The 25,395-nt window shown below is 39.7% G+C and overlaps 2 protein-coding genes across 3 annotated transcripts in view; one reads left to right on the top strand and one right to left on the bottom strand.

The window, feature by feature from the left end:
• The window catches only part of MACROD2 (mono-ADP ribosylhydrolase 2), a 1,976,756-nt gene extending 1,975,350 nt beyond the window's left edge, over positions 1 to 1,406 (bottom strand). For both annotated transcript variants that reach the window (XM_059897602.1, XM_059897603.1), the window contains exon 1: positions 1,084 to 1,406. In XM_059897602.1, the coding sequence (XP_059753585.1) occupies positions 1,084 to 1,129 (46 nt within the window). In that variant the 5' untranslated portion in view covers positions 1,130 to 1,406. The remainder of the gene's footprint in view (positions 1 to 1,083) is intronic.
• Positions 1,193 to 25,395, top strand: part of SEL1L2 (SEL1L2 adaptor subunit of SYVN1 ubiquitin ligase) — a 117,774-nt gene continuing 93,571 nt past the window's right edge. The window contains exons 1-2 of the mRNA XM_059898676.1: positions 1,193 to 1,199; positions 1,735 to 1,773. Of these exons, the coding sequence (XP_059754659.1) occupies positions 1,193 to 1,199; positions 1,735 to 1,773 (46 nt within the window). The remainder of the gene's footprint in view (positions 1,200 to 1,734; positions 1,774 to 25,395) is intronic.

Below are 25,395 nucleotides of genomic sequence, written 5' to 3'. Positions count from 1 at the left end.
GCACTTCCCTCACTCGACCTCACTCCTGATACACAGCAGTAGCAGTGCGAACACTTTTTACTACATTTCTGTACAATCAGCTGCTAAAGAATTTTTTTAAAAAAAGAAAAAAAAAGGAAAGATAAAAGGAAGTAAGGAAGGAAGGAGAAAGAAAGAAAGAAAGAAAAAGAAAGAAAGAAAAGAAAAGAAAAAACTACAGAGACCTATGATGCCAGAGACAAACAGGGAGGGAGATGGAGAAAAGAGGGTTGGGTCGCACACCTCTGTGTCTCATCGACATCAGCGTCACCGTCAACCTGGCTGATCTGGATAAGCTTTGATCTGCAGGAAACTCAGGGATGGGCTCATTCACAGAGAGCGACATCAGTCTCACACTCTTACTCGGAGCAACTTCAGACTATGAATGGGGATGGAATCTAAAGGAAGTCACTGCAGAGAAAAGCCCATTCTCTGACTGCACTTAGCCTCGCGGAGAAGACCCGCTCGTTTTAGGTTCCCCCAGAGACCCAGGTTCCAAAAGTCACACTGCGGCGCAGAAGCAGGGGCCCTGGCTGAACACCCGAAGGTGGTGACGCCCAGCCAGCGGATGGGCAGGAGACAGGGGACAGAGGCGAGGGGTGAACGTCTGAGGCCCGGCGGGCGCGGAGCAGCAGCAGCAGCTGCAGCCGGGGTGCCAGCTGGCGGGCACGTATCCGCGGGACACCCGGGCCGGGAGTCCGAAAGTCCCAGCTAGGGTCCGGGGACAGAGTGCGGGGGCCTGAACAAGTTGTACGGAGCCCGCGGGCCGCCGCGCGGCGGGCCGCGCCGCTAGCGGGGCGAAGGTGACCGGGCGCGGCGGGCGGCAGAGAGGGGCGTGCGCCCACACGTGGGCTAGCGGCAGGTACCCGGGGGCGGCGCGTGCACGCCGGCGTGCGCGCGCGTACGCGCGTGTGTACACACGGACCCGCCAGGGAGGCGGCGCCAGGGAGGCGGCACCGACCAGCCGGGCGCGAGGCGGGAGCGGGGCGCCGCGGCACACACAGCCCTGACTCCCGTCTCCACCCCACCCCACCCCCGCCCCCCGGGACTCGACGGGTCGGTTACCTTTCTCCTCTCTCCACACCTTTTTCTTCTTGTTGCTGGGGTACATGTTGCTGTGGGGGTGGCTGGCTTTAAGCTGCAAGTTCCCCAGGCTCACGGGCAAACAGGGTGTATGCGGAGTAGGAGGGGTGGGAGGGGGCGCTCGGGAAGGAAAAAGTGTAAGAGACTCCGGGTCCCGCGCCGCTCGTCGCTCTCCAGTCGCCGCCCTCCTCCCTCAGCACGCACTCGGTTCCGGCTGCCACCCGCCTCAGCCCCGCGGCCGCCACCACAGCAGCACCTCAGAGCCTGTCAACTAGGTCACGCCTCGCGCTAACCTAACACCCGCGCAGGCCCCGCCTCCCAGCCGCTAGCCAGCGCCGCCTCCCATTGGCTGCACCGCCCGCCGCTCTCCGCGTTCCAGCTACCGCGCGCCCCGACTTCGGCCCCAGGGCGCACGCGCAGGCGCAGGCTCGGGCCAGACGCCGAGGACGTTGGGGAGCTGGAGGGGGCGGAGCCAGGGCTCGAGGGGGCTGGAGGTGGCTCACGAGTGGGGCGGGGCGTGGGGCGGGGCGTGGAGAGGCCCCGCGGGAGCACCGTGGGCGCTGGGAAAACCCGAGGGCGTGGCCTACAGGAAGGGCCAGGTGCACCAGGTGATTGCGCGCTGACTGGGAAAAGCTGCCTCAGGGCCTGGAAGAAGTGGAAGTGGGAGGAGATGTGAGTCAACACGAATTGTATACTTTCACTGTCACCGCCCCGTCTGGACGGATTTTACCGGATAATCTGAAGCTTTCCTCTTGGTGGGCAAATATAACCGAAAGAAGTGAAAGGATTAGGAAATGGTTCCAGACCACATACAATCAGCTCCTTGACCTTGTAGTAAAAATTACGTATTTCACTCGACTCCGGTGAAGTCTGGAAAGAACAAAAGTAAACTGAACTACTCAAGGGTTTAAGAACCGGGAAGTAGTGGGCAACCAGAACCTTATACTGGAAACAGAAAGAAGTCACATCAAAGTAAATTCAAGTGGGTGTTAACCAGAGCCCGTCATCTTATCGGTTTTATTCCCCCACCAGTTGCTTCAGTCAAGGCGCTAGTCTAAAGGGCTCGCTTAAATCTGGGCAATGCTAGTCTGCAGGTGATCTGAAAACCCGGTTCCGTTCGAGTCCACCATAGGAATAGGGTGACCTAGAATTTAGAGAAATTTTGGTAACCCCATCCCCAAATTTACGGTGTTTCTAAATATCAGACAAGGCTGATTTGGTGGATGTGGTGAATCCACATTTATTTGACAATTGGGGTGCTGTGTTATATGTGTTGTACTTAAGCCAGGTGTGTAAGAGCAAATAATTATTTGGAACACGTTTTAATAATAAGAGGAAAAAAAGGAAGAAAGGGGGGGCCCTTAAGAATTGTAAAGAATGAAATGTTTTGAGTAACAGGACACTCTCATGAGGATGATTAATAACATAGTAAGATAATTTTGTTAATTTTGACATTGTTTCTGCTTCTGTTTTTCTTTTAATGCTGTGAAGTACATAAAAATTTGAGAGAAATAGGGAAAGCTTCAAGAAGGAAGTGACATTTGAGCTAATAATGAAAATATGCACTCATTTGTTGGCAGTGGAAATAAAAGCGGGACTCTAAGGCACATTACCAAGGTAGAATCAATAAAAATTGGTAATGAAATAGATTTTCGGAAGAGAATAAGAAAGAGAAAGAATCTAGTGTTTCACGGTATAGTTGAGGAAAATAGCAATATTAATAATATTTGGCAATACAGGAGCAGTTTCAGATTTCACGGGAAAGATATTGAGTCCTTAGTTAAAAATGCAAAATGTAAGGTGTGCAGGAAAGTGCATTATACTGGGCACCTTCTCTTCTGTTACAACAGAGAAGCTGTTTCCACCCCAACCCAGAGCCAGTCCTTCCACCTGTGCTTTCTTTCTTTTTTTTTAATAAGTTTATTTATTTATTTGTTTGTTTATTATTTTTGGCTGCATTGGGTCTTTGTTGCTGTGCGCCGGCTTTCTCTAGTTTCGGCGAGCGGGGGCTACTCTTTGTTGCGGTGCGCAAGCTTCTCATTGCGGTTGCTTCTCTTGTTGCGGAGCACAGGCGCTAGGCGTGCGGGCTTCAGTAGTTGTGCCACGTGGTTCAGTAGTTGTGCCTCGCAGGCTCTAGAGCGCAGGCTCAGTAGTTGTGTTACACGGGCTTGCGGCATGTGGGATCTCCCCGGACCAGGGCTCAAACCCGTGTCCCCTGCATTAGCAGGCAGATTCTTAACCACTGCGCCGCCAGGGAAGTCCCCCACCTGTGCTTTCTTAGAAGCACTGCACTACTGATTATCCTTTATCTCATGTTGACTCAAAGGACTGGGACCATCCATCAAATGTTAAACTTTCTCAGGTTTCTCCCATGTTAAAATAAATAAAATAAAAATAAATACAAATGCCTCCTGTGATCCCACACTCCTACTGCTAAGGGAAGTTACTTTCCAAAGTAACTTCCTCCTTTCCAAAATGTTGTGTCAATTTTCTTGTATCCCACTTTCTGCTCTTCAGTCCACTCTAATCTGGGTTCTAGCCTATACATAAACTGAAACGGCTGTTACTAAGGTAATCAATGGCCTTCATGTGATATTTAATGGACATTTTTCAATCTTCCTCTTACAAGATCTCTCAGCAGCATTTAATAGTATTAACCTCTTATTCCTCCTGACAGCATTCTTTTCCTTTAATTTCATCAGCCTTTTGAGTTTCCTCCTGTCTGGTCATTCCTTTAGAGCCTCCTTTGTTGGCCCATCTTCCTTTTCAGCCATTACATTTTGGAGTTCATTCTTTGAATAATTTCATCCATATTCATGGCTTCAGTTATAACTATAATTCTCAACCAGGGGCAATTCTGCCTCCCTTGGGGACATTGGCAATGTCTGGAGACATTTTTGGTTGTCACACCTGAGGGAAAAATGCTACTGGCATTGAGTGAATGTAAACCAAGGATTCTGCTAAGCATCCTATGATGCACAGGACAGTCCCCTGCAATAAAGAATGTCAATACCGCTGAGGTTGGAAAATTCTGAGTTACATCAATGACTCCCAAATTTATTAACTACAGGAAAGTTTTCTTACCCCTCTGCCCTGAATCTAGAGTTATCTTGTCAAATGTGATCAGATCATTTTACTGTTGTAAATCATTCAGTGACTTTGTGGTGGACTTTACCATGGATTGAACTGAGTTCCCCCAAAATTCATATAGCCCACAATGTGCTTATATCTAGATATAGGGTCTTTAGGAGGTAATTATGGTTAACTGAGGTCATAAGGGCGGGGCCCTAATCCTGTAGGACTGTGGCCTTATAAAAAGAAGAAGAGTTCACACTCTCTCTCTCTCTCTCCCCTTCCCTCTGACTCCCCCAATCTAACTCTACTGTCCCCCATCATGTAAAGACCCAGTGAGAAGGCAGCCATCTGCAAACCAGGAAGAGGGCCTTCACAAGAAGCAGACCATGCTGTACCCTGATCATGGACTTCCAGCATCCAGAACTGTGAGAAAACTAACTTCTGTTGTTTAAGCCACCCAGCGTGTGGTATTTTGTTATGGCAGCCCAAGATGACTAACACAGTCTTATAAAAACTGAATCATTTAGGAGTGACCATCTACCAATTCTGCTTTACCTTATACCATGCTCCACCCCCACCACCCATCTCTGTTTCCAACCATAGCAGCCCTTAAAGCTTTTCAGTTCCTTGAACATATCTTATTCTCACCACATGGCCTTTTCACATGTTTATCACTATACCTAGGACATGTTTTGCTTAGTTAACCCATTCTCATTCTTCAGAGTTTAGCTGGCAAAATTCACTCCCTGGCAAAGCCCTTCCTGATTCTGACCCCACCTGACCTCTACATACAGCTTCCTCTTCTGTGTCCTCAGTACTCATTCATTTTCCTATAAAGCACTTTTTATAGTTTTTAATTATACATTTATTTTTGTGATTATTTTATTAATATTTGCCTTTCACTCTAGACTTACAAACTCTCTGAGGACGGGAAACATATCTTGTTGCTCACTATCCACAGAAAATGCACAATGCTTGGCACATAGTAAAAATTTATTGAATAAATGAAAGTTAAGTGAGCATCCGTAGAGAAATGCTGGCAAAACTAAGGGAGAGCACATGACACCAAAATGGGAGACCCTAATTTAATGCGAAGACCAAGAGAGGAACTAACAAAATTAATGAACACCTCAAAGAGTATTACCATTCATCTTTAGCATATAGCAGATTTTCAACACGTAAATGAATGAGGCAGGGAGTGGTAGAAAAAGAATGAGAAGTTGTGTTCAAAAGTGTAAAAAAGTAACTGCAATTCAATTTTCAGAGAAACCAATAATATGTTTTCAAGAAGATGTTTATGGTCAGAAATGTCAGATGTCTCACAGAGATCAAGTAGGATAAGAACTGAGAAAAGATAATTGGTTTTATAGTCTATGTAAATTAGTGAAAATAAAAACAAGTAGTTGAAGAATAAGTGAGAGGCAACAAGTCAGAAGCAGTGATTAACGAGTATTCTTTCAAGATGTTTAGAGGCTAAGGGATAAGTAGAAAAGATAACAGTAGCAAGGATACAAGAGTCAAGGGAAAATTTTTCTAGGAGAGGTGGAATGAAGAGTTTTTAAATTAAGAAGAAGATTGGTACAAAAAGATTGAAACAAAAAGAGAAAGAGAGAGAGAAAAAGAGATAGAAAGAGAGAAGAGAAAAGAACAAATGTTAGATAGAGTGAAGTACCAGAGAAGGTAAATGTGGATAGAATCAAAAGTGAGAGAAGTTTGGATTTAGAATATAGGAAGTGCATTTCATCTTTTGGGATGAATTAGGAAAAAAAGAACAGATGGAGATTCAAAAATGTTTTTTTAATAAAAAGGAAGGAAGTCGAGGCAATATAGGTCAAATGGCCTCAGTTTCTGTGAAAATAGGAAGCAAAATCATCTGCTGGAAGATGCTGATAATTCTGGATCCAAATGGGGACTGGAAAAAAAGATTGGAGAATGTTTAATGGATGATATTAAGGGTTTAAATAAATTTTATTTAGATACTTTTTTAAAGTACAGAAGTTGGGACAGTTCTATTTTGAAGTCTCTTGGTGAGAGGAAAAGATATTAGGGACACTGGTAGACTGAATAACGGTCCCAAAGATCTCCAGGACCTAATCTCTAGAACCTATGAATGTTACTTTATTTGGCAAGAGGAACTTTGCCAATATGACTGAGGATCTTGAGATCAGGGGATTATCTTGTATTTTGGTGGTGCCTAAATGTAATCGCAAGTGTCCTAAGTGGGAGACAGAAGGAGATTAAACCACAGAAGGGGAGAAGGCAAATGATGATTGTGCACAGATTAGAGTGATGTAGCCACAAATTGAGAAATGTGGGCAGCCACTAAAAGCTGGATGATTCTAGGCAAGGAATGGATTCTCCCCTGTAGCCCCCAGAACCAATTAGATCTGCTCTTAATTTTAGTCCTGTAAGAATCCTTTTGGACTTCTGACCTCCAGAACTGTAAGACAATACATTTCTGGGGTTTTTTTCTGTTATTTTTAACCCACTAAATTTGTAGTAATTTGTCACAACAGCAATGAGAATACAGGGAGTAAACCTAAAAATTCAAGGCAATAAATACATCTGTTTCTGAAGTAATTACCTGAACACACTGTAAATGTTGGATATATTTTAGGTATGATTTCTCTACTAGCTCAATTCTTTGGGTATTGTTAATATTGCAATGCTTTACCTAATATTCATTTTGATTTCTGGTCCTAGCCTTAAGGGTATTCATTCATAAAATGCCCATATATTTTAGGAGAGTAAAGAAGGCATTTTTAAACACCTTTTAATGAAAGTTTAATGAAGCACCCTTTTTTTTAAACATCTTTATTGGAGTATAATTGCTTTACAATGTTGTGTTAGTTTCCCTTGTATAACAAAGTGAATCAGCTATATGTATGCATATATCCCCATATCCCCTCCCTCTTGCGTCTCCCTCCCACCCTCCCTATCCCACCCTTCTAGGTGGTCACAAAGCACGGAGCTGATCTCCCTGTGCTATGCAGCTGCTTCTCACTAGCTATCTATTTTACACTTGGTAGTGTATATATATATGTCAATGCTACGCTCTCACTTTGTCCCAGCTTACCCTTCCCCCTCCCCGTGTCCTCAAGTCCATTCTCTACGCCTGCATCTTTATTCCTGTCCTGCCCCTAGGTTTATCAGAACCATTTTTTTTTAAGATTCCATATATATGTGTTAGCATATGGTATTTGTTTTTCTCTTTCTAAAATGTAATTGATGACTGGGATTTGTTTGTCTTGGTCCTAGTAAAATGTCAGCAGTTCCTTACCTGAACAGAGTATAAACATTTTCACCAAGATGGGGACCAAAGCAGACTTGGTCCATATGTTTCCTGTCCACCATAGCCTTGAGATCTTAGATTAAAGGATGATGTCAGGTTAGTTAATTGTGTTTTCACATAATTGCAGCTTGCATCTCTGGAGGTACCATAAAAATAAGAATTTCCAGCAACTCTGAACAGAGTTCAGAGAGCAACTCCTACCTATTTCAAGCCTACCACTTATCTCTCACCAGAGAAGTGACAAACTAGATATGGTTCCTTCCCCACAGCCTGCTCTGTCCATCAGCTGCCTTCATTCCCCATTGAAAGGAACTTCCTGGCAGCTCATTGGCCCAAGAGTAAAGAAATTGTTGCTTAGCAACCAAGTCCTGATCCCTACAGACCTAAAAAGAGGAAGCCTGTGGGCCAGCCGGCTAGTTCTGCCTGTGTTACAGTAAGAAGGAGCTGCTTAGGAGAAAATGAAGCCCTTGTCCCTGCTAATAGAGATATTGATAATTCTTGGGGTCACAATTAAACGTAAGTTTTTCTGTCCTTATGGTTCTCTATGGGGGGTTTTAGCACTAAGGGTGGAAGCTGATTAGAAAATCATATGTAACTTCACAATATTCCTAATTAACACTACTTTTGGATAACTACTTTAAAATATTCAATTAGGATAAATAGTAATGATACTCTCATTTAGGACAATATGTGGGAAGGATGTGTGTGTGTGTGTGTGAGAGAGAGAGAGAGAGAGAGAAAGAGAGAGAAGGAGTGGGGTGGGGGAGATTGAGCAAATCTATGAGAAAAGGCTTGCAGTAATTTTTATGGAGTAGAGATATTTGAGACAGGTTAAGTTTTGTTAAATCTAGAATATCATGAAGATCTAGTTCTAGAACTTTAAATGAAAAGTATAGAACTCAAAGAGTGGTAAAGTGCTTTAATTTATATTCCTATAGTCTCTTATAATCTTTCCACACTAGCAATTCTACTTTCAAAGTTTCCATGATTCCTAACTAATTACTATCTTAAAATGGAAATTATTTTCCAGTCTTGTTTCTCTGGCCGTTTAATGAGTTAATTTTTACCCAATTCTCAGATAATTTGCTCATCATGAATTTAACTTAAGGAATATTTATTTGCATTTAACCCAGGAATGCAAGGTTGATATAACATCTGAAAGTTAGTTAATGTAACACACCACATCAATAGAACAAATGACAAAGACCACATGGTCATCTCAATTGATGCGGGAAGAGCACTTGACAAGTCAACTTCCCTTTTGTATAAAAACACTCAACAAACTAGGAATAGACGGGAACCTGTCAACCTAATAAAAGGCATCCTCAAAAAACTGGCACCTAATATATTTAATGGTGAAAGACTGAATGCTTTCCCCCTATGGTCCACCTAAGATCAGGAACAAGACAAGGATGTCTACTCTTGCCATTCCTATTCAGCATTGTACTGGAGGTTCTAGCCAAGGCAATTAGATAAGAAAAAGAAATAAAGATTGGGAAGGGAGAAGTAAACCTATCTGTATTTACCAAAGACATGATATTATACACAGAAAATCCTAAGGTATCCACTAAAAAACTATTAGAACTGATAAATGAGTTCAGCAGGGTTGCAGGATAAAAGACTAATAGACAAAACTTGATTCTATTTCTATACCATCACAGTAAACAAACCAAAAATGAAATTAACAATTTCATTTACAATAGCATCGAAATAGATAAAGTGCTTAGAAATAAATTTAACAAAAAAGTACAGAGCTCATACTCTGAAACTGCAAAAATTGTTGAAAGAAATTAAAGAAAACTTCAATAAATGAAAATACTTCCCATGTTCATGGATTGGAAAATTTAATATTGTTAAGATGGTAATACTCTCCAATTTGATCTACAGATTCAATATAATCCCTATCAAAATCCCAGCTTGCTTCTTTGCAGAAATTAATAAAACAATCTGAAAATTAATATGGAAATGAATGTTCTTCTTGAAAAAAAAGAATAAAGTTAGAGGACTCACACTTCTCAATTTCAAAACTTACTACAGAACTACAGTAATCAAGACAGTGTGGTACTGGCATGAGGATAGACATATAGATCAATAAAATATCATTGAAAGTTCAGAAATAAATCCTCACATTTATTGTCAATAAATTTTTGGCAAGGATGCCAAAACATTGAGTTAATGGGAAGGGGAATAATAATTCTTCAACATATGGTGAGGGCATCTGGAAAGCCACCTATCTCATACTAGTTGGACACCTACCTCATGCTGTATATAGAAATTAATTCAAAATGTGTCAAAGACCTAAATATAATAGCTAAATCTTTAAAACTCTTAGAAGAAAACATAGACATAAATCTTTGTGACCCTAGATTAGGCAATGATTTCTTAGATATGCCACCAAAAGCACAAGCAAAAAAAAAAACCAAACTGGATGTCATCAAAATTAAGCACTTTTATGCTTCAAAGGACATCATCAAGAAACTGAAAAGACAACCCACAGAATGGGAGAAAATGTTTGCAAATCATACATTCAATAAAGGTTTAGTATTCAGGATATATTAATAACTCTTAGAACTCATCAAAAAAATGACAAAAAACCCAGTTTTTAAATGGGCAGAGGAATTGCATAGATGCTCTTCCATAGAAGATATACAAATGACCATCAAATGCATGAAAAGACATTCAACATCATTGGTCATTAAGAAAATGCAAATCAAAACCACAATGGTATATTACATCATATCTATTAGGATGCCTATAATAAAAAACAAAAAAGGAAAATAACAAGATTTGACAATGATGCAGAGAAATAGGAACGTTCACACATTGCTAGTGGGAATGTAAAATGGTACTGCCACTGTGGAAAACAGTTTGGCAGTTCCTCAAAAAGTTAAATTTAGAATTACCATATGACCCATCAATTCCACTACTAGGAACACACCCAAGAGAAATGAAAGCGTATGTCCACACTGAAAATTTGTATACAAATGTTTATAAAAACATTATTTATTATATTTAAACGGTGGAAACAACCTAAATAATGGATGAGTCGATAAACAAATTGTGGTGTATACATACTATGGAATTCAACCATGGAAAGGAATGAAGTACTGAAACATACTACAAGTTGGATAAACCTCAAAAACGTTATGATATGTGAAAGAAGCCAGATACAAAAGGCCACATATTATATGATTTTTATTATATGAAATATATGTGAAATATCCAGAATAGGCAAATCCATAGAGACAGAAAACAGATTAGTGGTTGCCAGTGGATGGGGGAAGAGATAATGGGGAGTTATTTAATGAATATAGAGTGAATTTCTGGGTTAAAGAAAAAGGGTTTTTTTGTTTATTTTTTATTTATTTTTTTGGCTGCGTTGGGTCTTCATTGCTGTGTGCAGGCTTTCTCTAGTTGCAGTGAGCGAAGGCTACTCTTTGCCGTGCACGGGCTTCTCATTGCAATGGCTTCTCTTGTTGCAGAGCACGGGCTCTAGGTTCGCATGGGCTTCAGTAGTTGTGGTGCTTGGGCTCAGTAGTTGTGGCTTGCAGTAGTTGCTCCATGGCATGTGGGATCTTCCCAGACCAGGGATCCAACTCATGTTCCCCTGCATTGGCAGGTAGATTCTTAACCACTGCGTCACCAAGGAAGACCCAAGAAAAAATTCTGAAACTAAAAAGAGATGGTGGTTGTGAATGCACTAACAGTCACTTAATTGTACACTTTAAAATGGTTACTTATGTTATGAACTTCACCTCAATTTTTTAAATGGTACAATGCTTTGGAAAACAGCCTTGAAGTTCCTCAAAAGATTAAACATAGAATTACCATGTGATCCAGAAATTACACCCTAGGTATATATCCAAGGGAACTGAAAACATTCCCATGCAAAAACTTGTACACAAATGGCAGCATTATTCATAGTAGCCAAAAAGTGGGAAAAAACTAATGTTCACCAGCTGATGAATAATAAATAAACTTTGTTATATCCATGCAATGGAATATTATTCAGCAAAAAAATAAATGAGGTATAATATGGATGATCATTGAAAATATTATGCTAAGCAAAAGAAACTAGACATAAAAGGCCACTTATTGTGTGATTTCGTACAGATGAAATGTCCAGAATAGGCAAGTCCACAGAGACAGAAAGTAGTTTGCTAGTTACCTAGAGCTGGGAGGTGTAGGGGATTTGAGGAGATTATGGCTAAGGAATTACTTTTGGGGTAATGAAAATGTTCTAAAATTAAGGTGATGGTTGCACAAATCTCTGAATATCCTAAAAGCCATTGACTTATAGGGAGAAAAAAAATATTTAATAAAAGTTACATGCCAAGAGTATGGGAAGAATATCTAAGACACAGTCCTTATCCTTGAGTAGCTTAGAGTCTAGAACAAAAAAACAAATAAACAGGGAATAAATTGTAAAGTGTTGTAGGTATTAAAATAGAGGCATTTATAAGATGCTGTAGGGCACAAATCGGGGAGGCCAATTCTACCGGTGTGCGGAGCAGTCAGAGGGCTTCATAAAGGAAAGGACATAAACTGAATCTTGAAAGATTAATGAGTGTTCACTAAGCAGGCAAAAGAGAACGAGAACATTTCATACCAGGTAAAGGGAACAAAGACACAGAGGAATAAAAGAGCATGGTCTATAAATAAGTATGTCAGTTTGCTATGGTTTGGGATATAAGATGGAACACAGCAATTGATGAGGCTGGAGACGTAGGCAAAGACTGTGTGATAGGCTTTGAAGTTTGGGCTTGATCCTGTGAGAAATGGGGAGTCATTTAAGGGTTTACTCATTGAAGAACATGAATAGAATTATGCTTTTTAAAAATGACTTTGGCAGTTGAGAGGTGGATGGATTCTAGCTGTACAACTCTGGTGACAATGTAAACAGTAGCAGACTATTGAATGGCCCACACAAGGAACAATGAGGACTTAAACTTTAGCGATAGCAGTGGGGACTGAGGAGTAGATGCAAAACAAGTCTAAAGAGAATAGTGTCATAAGAGTCCAGAGTGAGAGCGTGCCATGAAGATGGGAACAGCCAATAGTGCCAAATGCCGGAGAGAGTAGGGAAAAGAGGTAAGAGCCAACAAGTGACCACTGGATTTAATAGCTGGAGAATCCACATTGCCAAGACAGTTTTATCAGAGAAGCAGGGACAAAATTTGATTTCAGTTGGTGGGAGTGAACAGGAGGAGAGAAAGTAGAGACAGTAATGATGAGTACAGAGCTCTTCCTGGATTATGACACTCTGCCAGGGTCAGATGCGTTTTCAACAGATCATTTACTGATTGCAGGTGTACAGAGACCCAAGGAAGTAGTTAGTGGGGGAGAAGACATTTGCTTTACAAGCTAGTGCTAAAACACCTAAGGTTCATACATAAAATCAGCCCTTAACCCCACTCTATTTTTCCTTTCCTACCCCTCTACCCCTACTTCTCAAGGCAAAACAGGTCTGTCCTTTTTCACTCACATGTACCTTGCAAGCTTGTGTATTGCCTTTTTATGCATTTTTTACTTGATGCTCAATATACTTTGATTTCACCTCTGTAAAAATATTGAAAGAGGGATGATGCCATTACTATGTGATTTTCCCTGACTCTGCATTCACCTCGGGAAAGTTCTAAAATAGTTACCAACATTTTTCCCTTTTAGTAAATCCTCAGGAAAAAAGTAGTTGATGCTTATGGAAAGAATGAGCAATCTATCCCAAAGTGTAGCTTACAAAATGGAAATAAAACTAATAGTGTGTTTTTTCTGTATCCACCCTATCCATCCAGCTGCTGATTTAAGGTAGTATAAGGTATATAACTGAGACAGAAAAAAGACATTGCCAGAAGTTCCAGCTCTAGATTGTCCAGGATTCAAGGTTTCTCTATCCTGTCTCTCTTTTCAGGAGTAATTTCTCACTGTCATACAAATTCTGCAATGAGAAAAAAATAAAGTAAAATTAAAATACAAACTAAAATAGAAAGTTCATAACAACTCTGTCCCCTGATAGTCACCCGCCCAGCAACCCTCTTCCTCAGTTGAAAAAGGCAAGTAGCTCATCGATCTCACACTAATCGGTGGTCAGAAAACAATTGCCTAGCAATCACATCTATATTCCTGGAGGGTCCACAGAGAAGCCACATAAAGGCCAAGTCCTAGACATGTTGCAGTTAATTCTGAGCCTAAGCAGTACAAGCAGGCAATGTCTTACTGCTTCAGAAATGTACTTCCATTACCGGTTCTATTTTGAATAACTTTAGAAATCCAAGAATTTTAAATTACCTTTGCTTCCTTTCAGTTTTGTTTTTTTTTTTTAATAGACTGTTCTTTTTTTTTTGAGTTAATTTTATTTATTTATTTTTTGGCTGCATTGGGTCTTCATTGTTGCGCAGGGGCTTTCTCTAGTTGCAGAGAGCGGGGGCTACTCTTCGTTGTGGTGCGCAAGCTTCTCTTTGTGGTGGCTTCTCTTGTTGCGGAGCACAGGCTCTAAGCACGCAGGCTTCAGTAGTTGTGGCACACGGGCTCTAGAGCATAGGCTCAATAGTTGTGGTGCACGGGCTTTGTTGCTCCGCAGCATGTGGGATCTTCCCGGACCAGGGATCAAACCCATGTCCCCTGCATTGACAGGCAGATTCTTAACCACTGCACCACCAGGGAAGTCCCTCAGTTCTTTATATTATGCCTCTAAACAGGGAAAGAATAAATTGCCAGTATCTGGAGCATCTTTCCTTGTAGAGAAGCAGGAGAGAGCAGGTGTGTCATGGTGGGACCATTGACTACTAGAGAGAAGTTTGATTTCTGTGTTATGTTAGGGATCAGTAAGGAAGCTCATTTCTCCTTTGTGAATTGTCCCGAAATATGTAAAGCTTTTCCTTGTATTCATATCCTAGAGTCATGTGAAAGGTTTCTATATTAACCAATTACTGTTACTCTTTGGAACCATCCAGTAGGACAGCACTCAGTGGGGAGAGGGCAGCCCTCAACCTGGAGATCTCTGGGAGAATAGATGCCCCTGCTGAACCCATGAATGCCCTTGCATCAGCTTTATTTCTGGTTGCTCAGTCAGCTTTTTTTTTTTTTTTAATTAATTTATTTATTTATTTTTGGCTGTGCTGAGTCTTCCTTTCTGTGCGAGGGCTTTCTCTAGTTGCGGCAAGCGGGGGCAACTCTTCATCGCAGTGCGTGGGCCTCTCACTATTTTGGCCTCTCTTGTTGCGGAGCACAGGCTCCAGATGCGCAGGCTCAGTAGTTGTGGCTCACGGGCCTAGTTGCTCCGCGGCATGTGGGATCTTCCCAGACCAGGGCTCGAACCCACGTCCTCTGCATTAGCAGGCAGTCTCTCAACCACTGCACCACCAGGGAAGCCTGCTCAGTCAGCTTTGAGGAACTAACCTCTTCTGCCATGTCCTTTTGTCATACCAGAAATCACTCTTCCCAATTCTACTCCATTTTCTCCATGCAAAGACTCATAATCCACTTCTACTCCATTTTCTCCATGCAAAGGCTCACATGTCTCTCTTATCACATAACTACCCCAAGAATTCTCTCTGCCAGTAATAGCCCTCTAGTTGCTCCTAACTGATTCTAAGATCTACTCCCCATCTATTGAGACTGCTTTCTCAAAGAACACCAATAGCCAATGATTACGAATCCAGTGGCTCTTACTGTTCTTACTACTTAACCTCTCAGCAGCATTTGACACTATATTCTTTCCCCTCTACCTCTGTAGAATCTTCTTAGGCTCTTTCACTGGCTTGTTTTCCTCAACCCTCCCTTTAAATGCTATGCCCAAAGTTCAGTGCTTAGCTCTCTTGCTCTTCATATTCTATGCTTTTGGTGCTCTCTCCCAAGCCCCACAGCTTCATTTACCTGTGTATTTACAGCCTAGACCTTCATCTGAACCTCCAGGCCTGTGTATCAGCTGCATGATGGACATGAACAATGTATGGTCTGCGAACATCTCAAATTCAGCATTTCTTCTCAGAATTAGTTCCTCTCGGACTTCCCTGGTGGTCCAGTGGTTAAGACTCTGGGCTTCCACTGCAGGGGGCACAGGTTCAATCCCTAGTCAGGGAACTAAGATCCTGCATGCCTCAGAGCGCAGCCAAAAAAAAAAAAAAAAAGAGTTCCTCTCCTATGTTTCTTCTTTTCTTAATGGCATCAACATCCCTCCCAGCTCCCTTGGTTCTCAAGTGTAAAACCTCCAAATTATATGATCATACAGTTAATAATGCACTAATTATCATGTAATTCAATGTTTTTACAGATGATAGGAGTGGTGCCCAGAGTGGTGAAATTAATTCCCAAGGGTTATTTTGCAAGGCCAGTTCTGGAGCCAAAATCTCCTAATCCTTTATGATTATTCATTCCTTTATTCCTTCACCAAATCCTGTCAGTTCCACAATGCTTCTCCCATCTATACATTTTCACCATCTCAATTTATAGTCTTATTTTTGTATTTTTTATTTATATTACTGCACTTCTAACTTTCCCCTCTCTTATTCACAATACAGTACTGCGGGAAATAATATTCCTAAACCCCAGATTTGATCATGATTGTCCCTGTTTCAAGCACCTACTTTATACAGAATAAAGTTCCAGCATCTTGGCCAGCAGTCAAAATCCTATGCAGTTAGATCCGAACTTCCTTTATTTCAACCAATTCAAACTATGAGCTACTCAGTATACCTAACTCTCTCACTTCCACATCTTTCTCAGTCTGTTCTACAGATGGACTGTCTGCAGGAATGGACTGTCATTCCATCTTCTTCCCCATCACCACCATAGATCCACAGCATAACATCCTACTAATCTTTTAAAGTCCATTTCAAGTTCTACTCCTCTAAAAAATGCTTTCCCAAGCCCTTCCTCATAGCACATTGTGCCTTTACTTTCTTATGCATCACAGTTTCACAACTGAGTTAGTTTTTAACCCTTCTCACTATATTATCAACTACCTGAATGCAGAGATTGTGTTTTACTTACCTTTAGTATTTCCTATAGCACCTTGCAGAACTTGGCATATAATAGATGCTCAATTAACACTTGTAAAATAGAATAACTAACATCTGTGTAATACTTTGAAATTTGTAAAATACATTCCCAAAACCTGTGGAGTAAGTCATGTAAGTATTTTTATTATTCTAAATTTACACATTTTCAAAACTCTGAAATATAGAGTTTAGTAAAACCTGAATCCTCTAATAGGAACCAAGTTTTGTTTTTTGTCTTTTTACTCCCTATTACCTGTTTGTTATGCTAAGTCTGTATTCTTCAAAGTAGACTTCTGAGAGTATTTGCTTTATTGTCATATTTACTTGCCTCAGGCTATTTCTACATACTACCAAACAGCCAGATGAAAAATAAAAATGCAATCAATCTTCCAAATATTTTAAAATGTAGTATACATATGTTTGTTTCTGTATAGAACAAACAGCTAGGTGATTGATTTGCATTATTTACTTTTCAACCAGTTGTTTCGACAGTGTGATGATTATATAAACTCCAACAGTGGCATTTTCTCAGTTTTTTGTTGATTTTGTAATTTTACTGCCATCTGCAATTTTTTTACAGTAGCCATCTAATTTTATTTCTATAGTTTATTGCTAATGAGATATGGTAGGCAAGAAAAACTGGTTTCTTTTAAGTCTTCTTTAAGCCTGCCCCACAGACTTGGAGCCAAGGTTACATGGGATTGAAGAAATATTCCCAAATTGGAAAAAGTACTGTAATGTACACCCTGCAACTTTCCTCATAGAAGAGTTAAAAACAAAAAAACCCCAACTCATCAGCTCTGAAAAACAAGTGCCTTTGATGAAAAAGGAATTAGGAATACCTAAAAGACAAGAGATAGAAATGGATTGAAAGAAGAAACTTTTGCCCAAAAATGTACAAAAGAGAATATGGCTAGAAAAAAAATGTACAAGTGGGTTCAGGAAAAAGGGAAGGAGACCCAGGGCAAAAAGAAAGGGTTGTTGGTTGAAAACAACATTAGGAGCAGCCTAGCAGTTCTGACCCCTACTCCCCTCATCACTACATGGCATTACCACCAGATACAAAGGAAAGGTCAGCACTTTGATTTCTGGTAACAAAAGGCTAAGTGACTAGGTTATTTGGACCAACCCTCCCACTGAAAACATATGACACAAAAATATACAAAAGTCCTAAATTTATCAAAGAGTTGAGAAGTTAGTAAAGGACTACCAGACAAAAAAATCTACGGAATTGCTGGAATGCAGAGAAGTAAACACAGAGCACCTGAGCCGGGCCTGGACTTGCCTTACCCTGGTCCCAGCCCTGTACCTGAATATCAAAACAGCTTTTGCCCTGAACCAGATAAACTTGAGCTTTGGTTTTAGTGGCCTCACAAAGCAAGAAGGACGGAACTGTAGTCCTCAAGACCTGTTAAAGGTGAGGCATCTAATAAGAAACTTTTTCAACATTAACCGAAGTCCATAAAGTGCTATACTCATAGGATAAGGGCAGACCAGAAGTAAATACACCCTTTCCAAAGTCCGGGGATCTGCAGACAACTTGACACTTAGCAGAGCAGGGAGAAAAGGAAAAGGAAAAATTACATTTCTGAGAAGTTATGGTCACAGGCCAGCCCTTCTGGAGATTTACAGCCTTGGTAATCCCAGGTATCCTGAGCCTAGAACTAGATCTAAGATGGTCCTGTACTTGGCAAAAGCAAATTCATGTTCTCCCCACAGGAAGGCAACTTCATTGTAGGTCTCAAAGAACCCACTCACATAAGGTTTTCAGTACATAATAAAAATAACTAAGCACACAAGGAGACAAAGCACCATGAAGGGGGGCATTTTGGGGTGGGCATTTGGGCCAGAGATGTAGGATACAGCTGCAAATGGCTAGTGATACTCAAGCAGCCTGTATTCCAGAAGACTAGCTCCTGTCACATCCTGATAGCATATCCTACAACACTCTGTTACTAGTGGCAAGCTGAGGTAATTGTTATAGCATTCACAGACAGGTTAAGAGGGAAAATCCAAGTCCAACATGAATACAATCAAGAATCACCAAACATTTGAGAAAAACTAACACCATGAGAGAAAAGCATCAGCCTACACACACACACACACACACACACACACACACACCCTGATAACACCTGAGGAAATAGAACAAGTAGAACAAATGGTTGAAGACTAAAACATAAAATGATTGTCATAAGATGTATTTAGAGAGGTTACTGTATCCTTGAAACAAGAGCAGGTCTAAAAGATGAGCTATTTTGGAAATGAAATAAATAATGGTTAAAAAAAAAAAAAGCCTCAAGGGTAAATAGCAAAATTGAAGAGCAGCCTGGAGGCTCAAAGATCAAACTGAGAAATTCTCTTAGATCACAGTGCAAATGGACAGAGAGATGACATGTATAAAATAAAGGTTAAAGGCCTTGGAGGATCCACCCAAAAGTTACAAATCCACATAATGGGATTTCCAGAAAGAGAAAATCGAAGCACTTAGAAAAAGAAATAAAGAAGTCAAATAAAATTCCCCAGATCTGAAAAACGACTCAGATTTTTGGATTAAGTGCCACTGAGTGCCAAGCAAGAAGATTGAGAAAAGACCCACTCCTAGAAAATAATGGCAAAATCTTAATATTTCATGGATAATCAGAAAATCCTAAAGGCTTCTAAAGAGAAAAAATACATTATTTATACGGAAAAAAAGCACCATGTTGACTTCAAATTCATTAGCAACATTGAGTACAAAAAGATACTGGAGAAATATTTTCTTAGTATTGAGATAAAATGATTTTGAATCTAGAATTTTATAATCTGACAAACTATCAGACAAGTGTAATGGCCAAATAAGATATTTACAGACAAGAATGGATTCAGAAAATTTACCATCCACAAATTTTAGCTGAAATATTGACTAGAAGATATGCTGAAGCAAAATAAAACACAAATTCAAGAGGAACACCAAAAATCAATGGTAAGCAAAGAAATCTTTAAGACTTATGATTACTCTAAATAAATGTTCATTTTAATTTTTAAAAATATAACAATCACAAATTCATTTAAAAAAATTCCTTTCACAATAGTGACAGAAATTATAAAATAGCTAGGAATCAATTTAATTAAAGTGAAACAAGACATACATGAGTAATAAAAATGAAATTTTTCTGAAGACCATTAAAGAGAAAAATCTAAATAAATTAAGGCTATAAACCTGAATGGATCTCAATATTGTAAATATGGCAGGTCTTTGTAAATTAACATGTAAATCCAATGCCATCGCAGTGAAAATATCAACACATTTTTAAATGAATCTGACAAACTTATTCTAGAATTTATCTAGAAAAGAAATTATGCTAGAATTCCCAAGATAAGTTTTTAAAAGAGGAACGATGAGGGTGTGTTTTGTGTGTGTGTGTATCTGCACAGAGAGGTTCTTGCCCAACCAGATTGTAAAATACGCAATTATAAATCTGCATTAATTGGAGTATTGGCAGAAGAATAGACAGATCAAGAAAATAGAACAGAGAGGTTTCAAACAGGATTTGAAAAATAGTTTTGAATGTGAAGTTACACCTGATTTTGGAGGAAACTGCAAGTCAAAATAGGAAGTTAGTTTTTGTACAATAAGACTTGTGGGTTTCTAAGCAGATGTATGCCTTGCTGGAAACAGTACTTGGGGAAAATTATTCTGAGGGTAGATGTAAGTTAGATTAAAATTAGAATAATCATGATTAAATCCATTAGGAAGCTGTTATAAGAATGCAGGCACGAAATGATGAGGGTCTGATTTATGCTGTGCTTTCCACAGGGAACCAAATACTCACCCCCACAAAAATCCCTTTGGCAGAATTTTCTCTGGACCTTTGTAGGTACCAGCCCTCACTCTTCTAACTCCTACATTTCCACAGTTGTTTACTCATTTCTCACTCATCTACACTTCTATTCCCACCCTGGCCTGCTCCCATGATTTTAGTCCCAGGTTTTGGAACTGTCCTTGTTGCCAGGTTGTCTCTCATCACTTGTCTCACCTCTGCCAGCCTGAATTCCTTCTCTGGATTCTCCTGTTACCTGTGTTTTTCTGCTTTCCAGCCATCACAGTTTGATTCCCAGGGTTTTACTTCTTAAGTGGCCGCCTGTCCCAGAATCAGTACATTATTGTTTCTAGCTCCTGACCTCCTCCACTCACCATCTGTCCACTTCAAAGTCTTTGCTGACCCCACTCAGCTCTTAGATCATGCCAGAGAGAAAAGGTGAGGACGGAGCATTAAGAAATACACAGTCGTTAGTGGATATAAAACCAAAGAGGAACTCTAGAATAGGGGTTTGAAAGGAAGAACGATATCCAGGATAGTGTAAAGTTACAGAAACCAGTGTACTACACAGAGTCTAAAAGAAAGTTTGGAAAGGAACCAATGGTTAATATTTTTATACCAACTGAATCAGGTGAAGATCTAAGTGAGGCATAAAGCACCATTTTAGAGAACTAGGACAGGAGAATCAATAAAATACTTCTGTTTAGTTTCATTTGTCAGTGTTGTGTGAACAAAGAATCAGATTTTATTCGGCTTTAACTCCCCAGGCAGATCCCCCATAAAATACAGAAGTGTTTTTTCATAACTTCAGTCAGTGAAAGAACAGTCACATTAACTGGTGTTCCAATGTTCATTTAAAGGAAGATAAACCGTGTCCTGGAAAGAAAGGAGGTGAGCAACATTGGGGGAATTCATGGTAAAGCCAGGAGTTAATGTATATCAAGCCTTTCATGAGAAAGTGGATCTGAAAAGAACTGTGATCAAGGCAATATTGGGGGATATTATTTTTTTCTAATCCTTTTCTCAATGCTATGAATATATTATATACGATTTATTTTGGCATCATTTATTGGTCTAATGTGGCTTCTGAGAATTGAGAATTCTATCCAAGGAGTCCTCGTAGGCTGAAGAAACAGGCTTATTTCGGTTATCAATTGCTGCATAACAAACATCCCAAACTTAGAGGATTGAAACAATGATTTATTATTTGTCATAATTCTCTTTGGGGTTGACTAGGTGATTTTTCTGCTGGTCTCACCTGGGATCACTCATGCAGCTTCACTCAGCTGGTGGTCAGTGGAGACAGCTGGGTCTCTCTCTCCATATGATCTATTACTCCTGGCATGATAGTAAGGCATTTTTCCAAGAAGGTAAAAGAGGCTTAAAGGTCCAAGCACTACCCTTGGAAGTTAAACAGTGTCATCTGCCACAATTCTTTTGGCCAAAGCAAGTCACAAGGACAACCCATTCAAAGAGTAGGGAAAATAATCTCCATCTCTTGATGGGAGGATTGGGCAAAGTCACATTGTAAAGGGGTATGAACGTGGGTAACGGTGATTCACTGGGGACTGTTGTTGTGACAATCTACAACAGTCTAACCTTAGACCTCAATGATTCACATCTCTCTCATGTGATTCTCCCCCTTCCAAAATTGTCCAAAGCTCATCCAATCATAGCATCAGGCTCAAAATCCATGATCTCATAATCTGCATCAGGTCAAGATGTCAATGAGGCTCCTTGGGTGCAGTTTTTAGATTCAGACACCTATGAACTAAAAAGGCAAGTTACCCTCCCATTACCTCAGGTACCCAACGTACACTGAAGAGATAGAAAAACCACACTGCAGTAGACACTGATGTTCAAAAAAGGGGAAGGGGAAAATGTACAACAGCCACTGGTCCATGAAAATTTGGAAATCCAGCCAGGTGTGTGTTGTCAGGTTTCTATACTCCAGGAGTAGGCAGTGTTGCTTGATTGGAGTATATTCCTAACCTTTTGTTCTCCTGGGTTCTGGGCAACAACCTCTCAGCTCCTGGCTCTGCCCTCTTGGTTGTCCTTCCTTCTCCATAAGAAATGACCTGTGTTTGTCGGTGAGAAGCTTTCTCATCCTTCTTCCTACTCATTGAAAGATAGAGGCCCAGAAGCCTCTTTTTATTTTGAACTATCTCAATCTCTTTTACTCTAAGCTAGTAATGTTTTTTCAACACAACTCTTTTAAAAATTTTGTGGGTTTTCTATAAAGCTGTTGGGGTTCACTCCATGCCCCCAAAAGGCATATGGATAATTCTTTTGGAGGCAATGAGCTGTAGTGCTAGTTTCTTCTTTACTATTTCAAAATTCTTCTTTCTCAGTGGGAGATAATAAATTAAAGCCTTGTGTACATAAAATGGTGTGTTTCACATTATGCAAATAGACATATTCTGTAAAATTTTGTGCATGAATCAATTTTTTATGAAGACAGTGGACTGTATGTCATTGTAGAAGCTTGCCATTCAGTCTATTGTGAATCCTTTGGTAAAGTTTGGAGAGACAGTGGAGTAGAATGAGGGATAGCTCTGGAGTCAGACCTGCATTTGAATCCCACTCTGCCATGTGACCTTGGACAAGTTACTTATGCTCATTTGATGTCAGTTTCCTCATCAGTAAAATAGAAATACAAATATTCTGTGCTTACTCCTTAACAACCCAGCTTCTGTGCTGGGTTGTTAAGGAGACTGGAGCTAAATTATGCAAAGTAACTGGCATATAATAAATTATAGCTAGATTACAGATGTAGAAAATAAACTTATGGTTACCAGGGGATAAGGGTGGGGAAGGATAAATTGGGAGATTGGGATTGACATATACACACTACTATATGTAAAATAGATAACTAATAAGGACTTACTGTATAGCACAGGGAACTCTACTCAGTACTCTGTAATGGCCTATATGGGAAAAGAATCTAAAAAAGAGTGGATACATGTAAATGTATAACAGATTCACTTTGCTCTACACCTGAAACTAACACAATGTTGTAAATCAACTATACCCCAATAATAATTTTTAAAATAAATAAATAAATAAATTAGAGCTAGAGCTACAATTCTAGAGCTGAATAAAACTTTAGTCCCCTTCCAAAGCTGACTCCATATCAAAACTTTTTGATGGTATATTCTGTTGTATGTATATTTATTTATTTATTTATTTGGATGATATACTACTGATCTAGTATATTATAAAAGACACCCCAAAAGTAGAAATTATAAAGGAGATTTTTAAAATCACACATAAGTAGGTCTAATATATTCTTCCTGCACCCAGTGGATTGTTTTTCTCAGGGAGTGCTGAAATTTGTGGCAATATCAATATTCACATAGAGGGAAGTGATGAAACAGTGGGACAGGTCTCCAACAATCACCAGTGTTTCTCAATTGATATAAAAACCTACTAGAAAGCGTTGTGCAAGGTACTGTTTGAAGCAGAATGGTTTCCCCAGTAGCCAATCGAAAGTTTGTTTTCTCTAGGTGAAAACCTAGAAGCCTGATATTTAGGAAAGAAACACATTTTTTTTTAATTTTTATTTATTTATTTTATTTTATTTATTTATTTTTGGCTGTGTTGGGTCTTCGTTTCTGTGCGAGGGCTTTCTCTAGTTGCGGCAAGCGGGGGCCACTCTTCATCGCAGTGCGCGGGCCTCTCACTATCGCGGCCTCTCGTTGCGGAGCACAGGCTCCAGACGCGCAGGCTCAGTGATTGTAGCTCACGGGCCTAGTTGCTCTGCGGCATGTGGGATCTTCCCAGACCAGGGCTCGAACCCGTGTCCCCTGCATTGGCAGGCAGATTCGCAATCACTGCGCCACCAGGGAAGCCCCACATTTTTAAAATGAGTTTCAAAGGAGGGTTTTTTTATTGTGCATCTTCTGCTGTAAATAATGACCAACTACCTTTATCTTCTTTTTACGTTTTAAGCTATTAAATAGTTTGTTCCTTCAGTTAGATTATTGCACCTCCTCCCATTTCACTAATTCTTTTATCTGCATTTATTCTACCTTTGATAACTGCTTTTAGCCCTGTAATTTTCATGTTAGTATTTGATCACTGACAGTTTGATTTTCTGGTCCAGTGTATAATACAATTTATTCCATTTAATATCCATAATTTTCTTCTCTTATTCTAATACACGTGACACTTTCTACTTCTTATTCTGTGTCTGTACATTCTGTGCATACTAACTCTAATTTTATTTTCTGTACTTTGGAGAATATAATAATGGGAATATACCAAATCACATTGCTTTTTCTAGTTTACTTTTTCTAGTTGTGATAATGGAATTTTTAAATTAGTAGACGTTTACTGTGACTGTAATATCACACTGTCTGATTTCCAATACACAAATATAATTAGACTAAGTAATTTGTTTTGAAGAAAATACCTTAATTCAGAAAGAAGTCATATTATAGGCAAAGCATTAATAAATTCTAACAGAGTATTAAGTCTTTAATAATGCTTTATTCACCATAGTCCTTTTAAAATACAAATTTACATGTACTGTTATCTTGAAGGCATCTTAAGTCCTTTAAAGAAGTAGGCTTCATATAGCAATAATAATAATATTATTTTTATTATATATGTAGCTAACATTTATTAAACATACTGAACATGTATTAAGTACTGTGCTAAATACTTTACATGGATATTTCATTTGATTAGCATAACAAATTAATGAAGTAGGTATAAAATTAGGACTTGAACACAGTCTGTGTGACTCAAAGTCCACATGGTGGGCCATGATGCTATGTTGCCTCTGATAATGAGTATACATGGCCCCAAAATGATCCCTTGGCAAACCTGGGATAAAGAAAATTTCATTTGTAGTAAACATTTCTATTCTGGTAAAATTTATTTTACATCCTGAAGCTAAAGAGCAATCCTAATGTACATAATCGTATGAAATATGTATAATCTTTAAATTTTTCATGTGCTTTATATTAATGCATTTGTCACCATGTAGTTATTGGATTTTTATTTAGAATTTGCCAACTGTTTCTCTAATTTGACAGAAGACTAAATATCAAACAACCTATGATCAGTTTCTTTAAGGACTGGCTTATGAAGTAAACAGAATTGTGAGGCCAAGTGCTAAAGT

This window comes from Balaenoptera ricei, chromosome 15 (genome assembly GCF_028023285.1).
Source record: "Balaenoptera ricei isolate mBalRic1 chromosome 15, mBalRic1.hap2, whole genome shotgun sequence".
Classification (NCBI taxonomy): Eukaryota; Metazoa; Chordata; class Mammalia; order Artiodactyla; family Balaenopteridae; genus Balaenoptera; species Balaenoptera ricei.
Note: the sequence above shows the minus strand (reverse complement) of the source record. Positions and strands in the feature narration are given on the sequence as shown.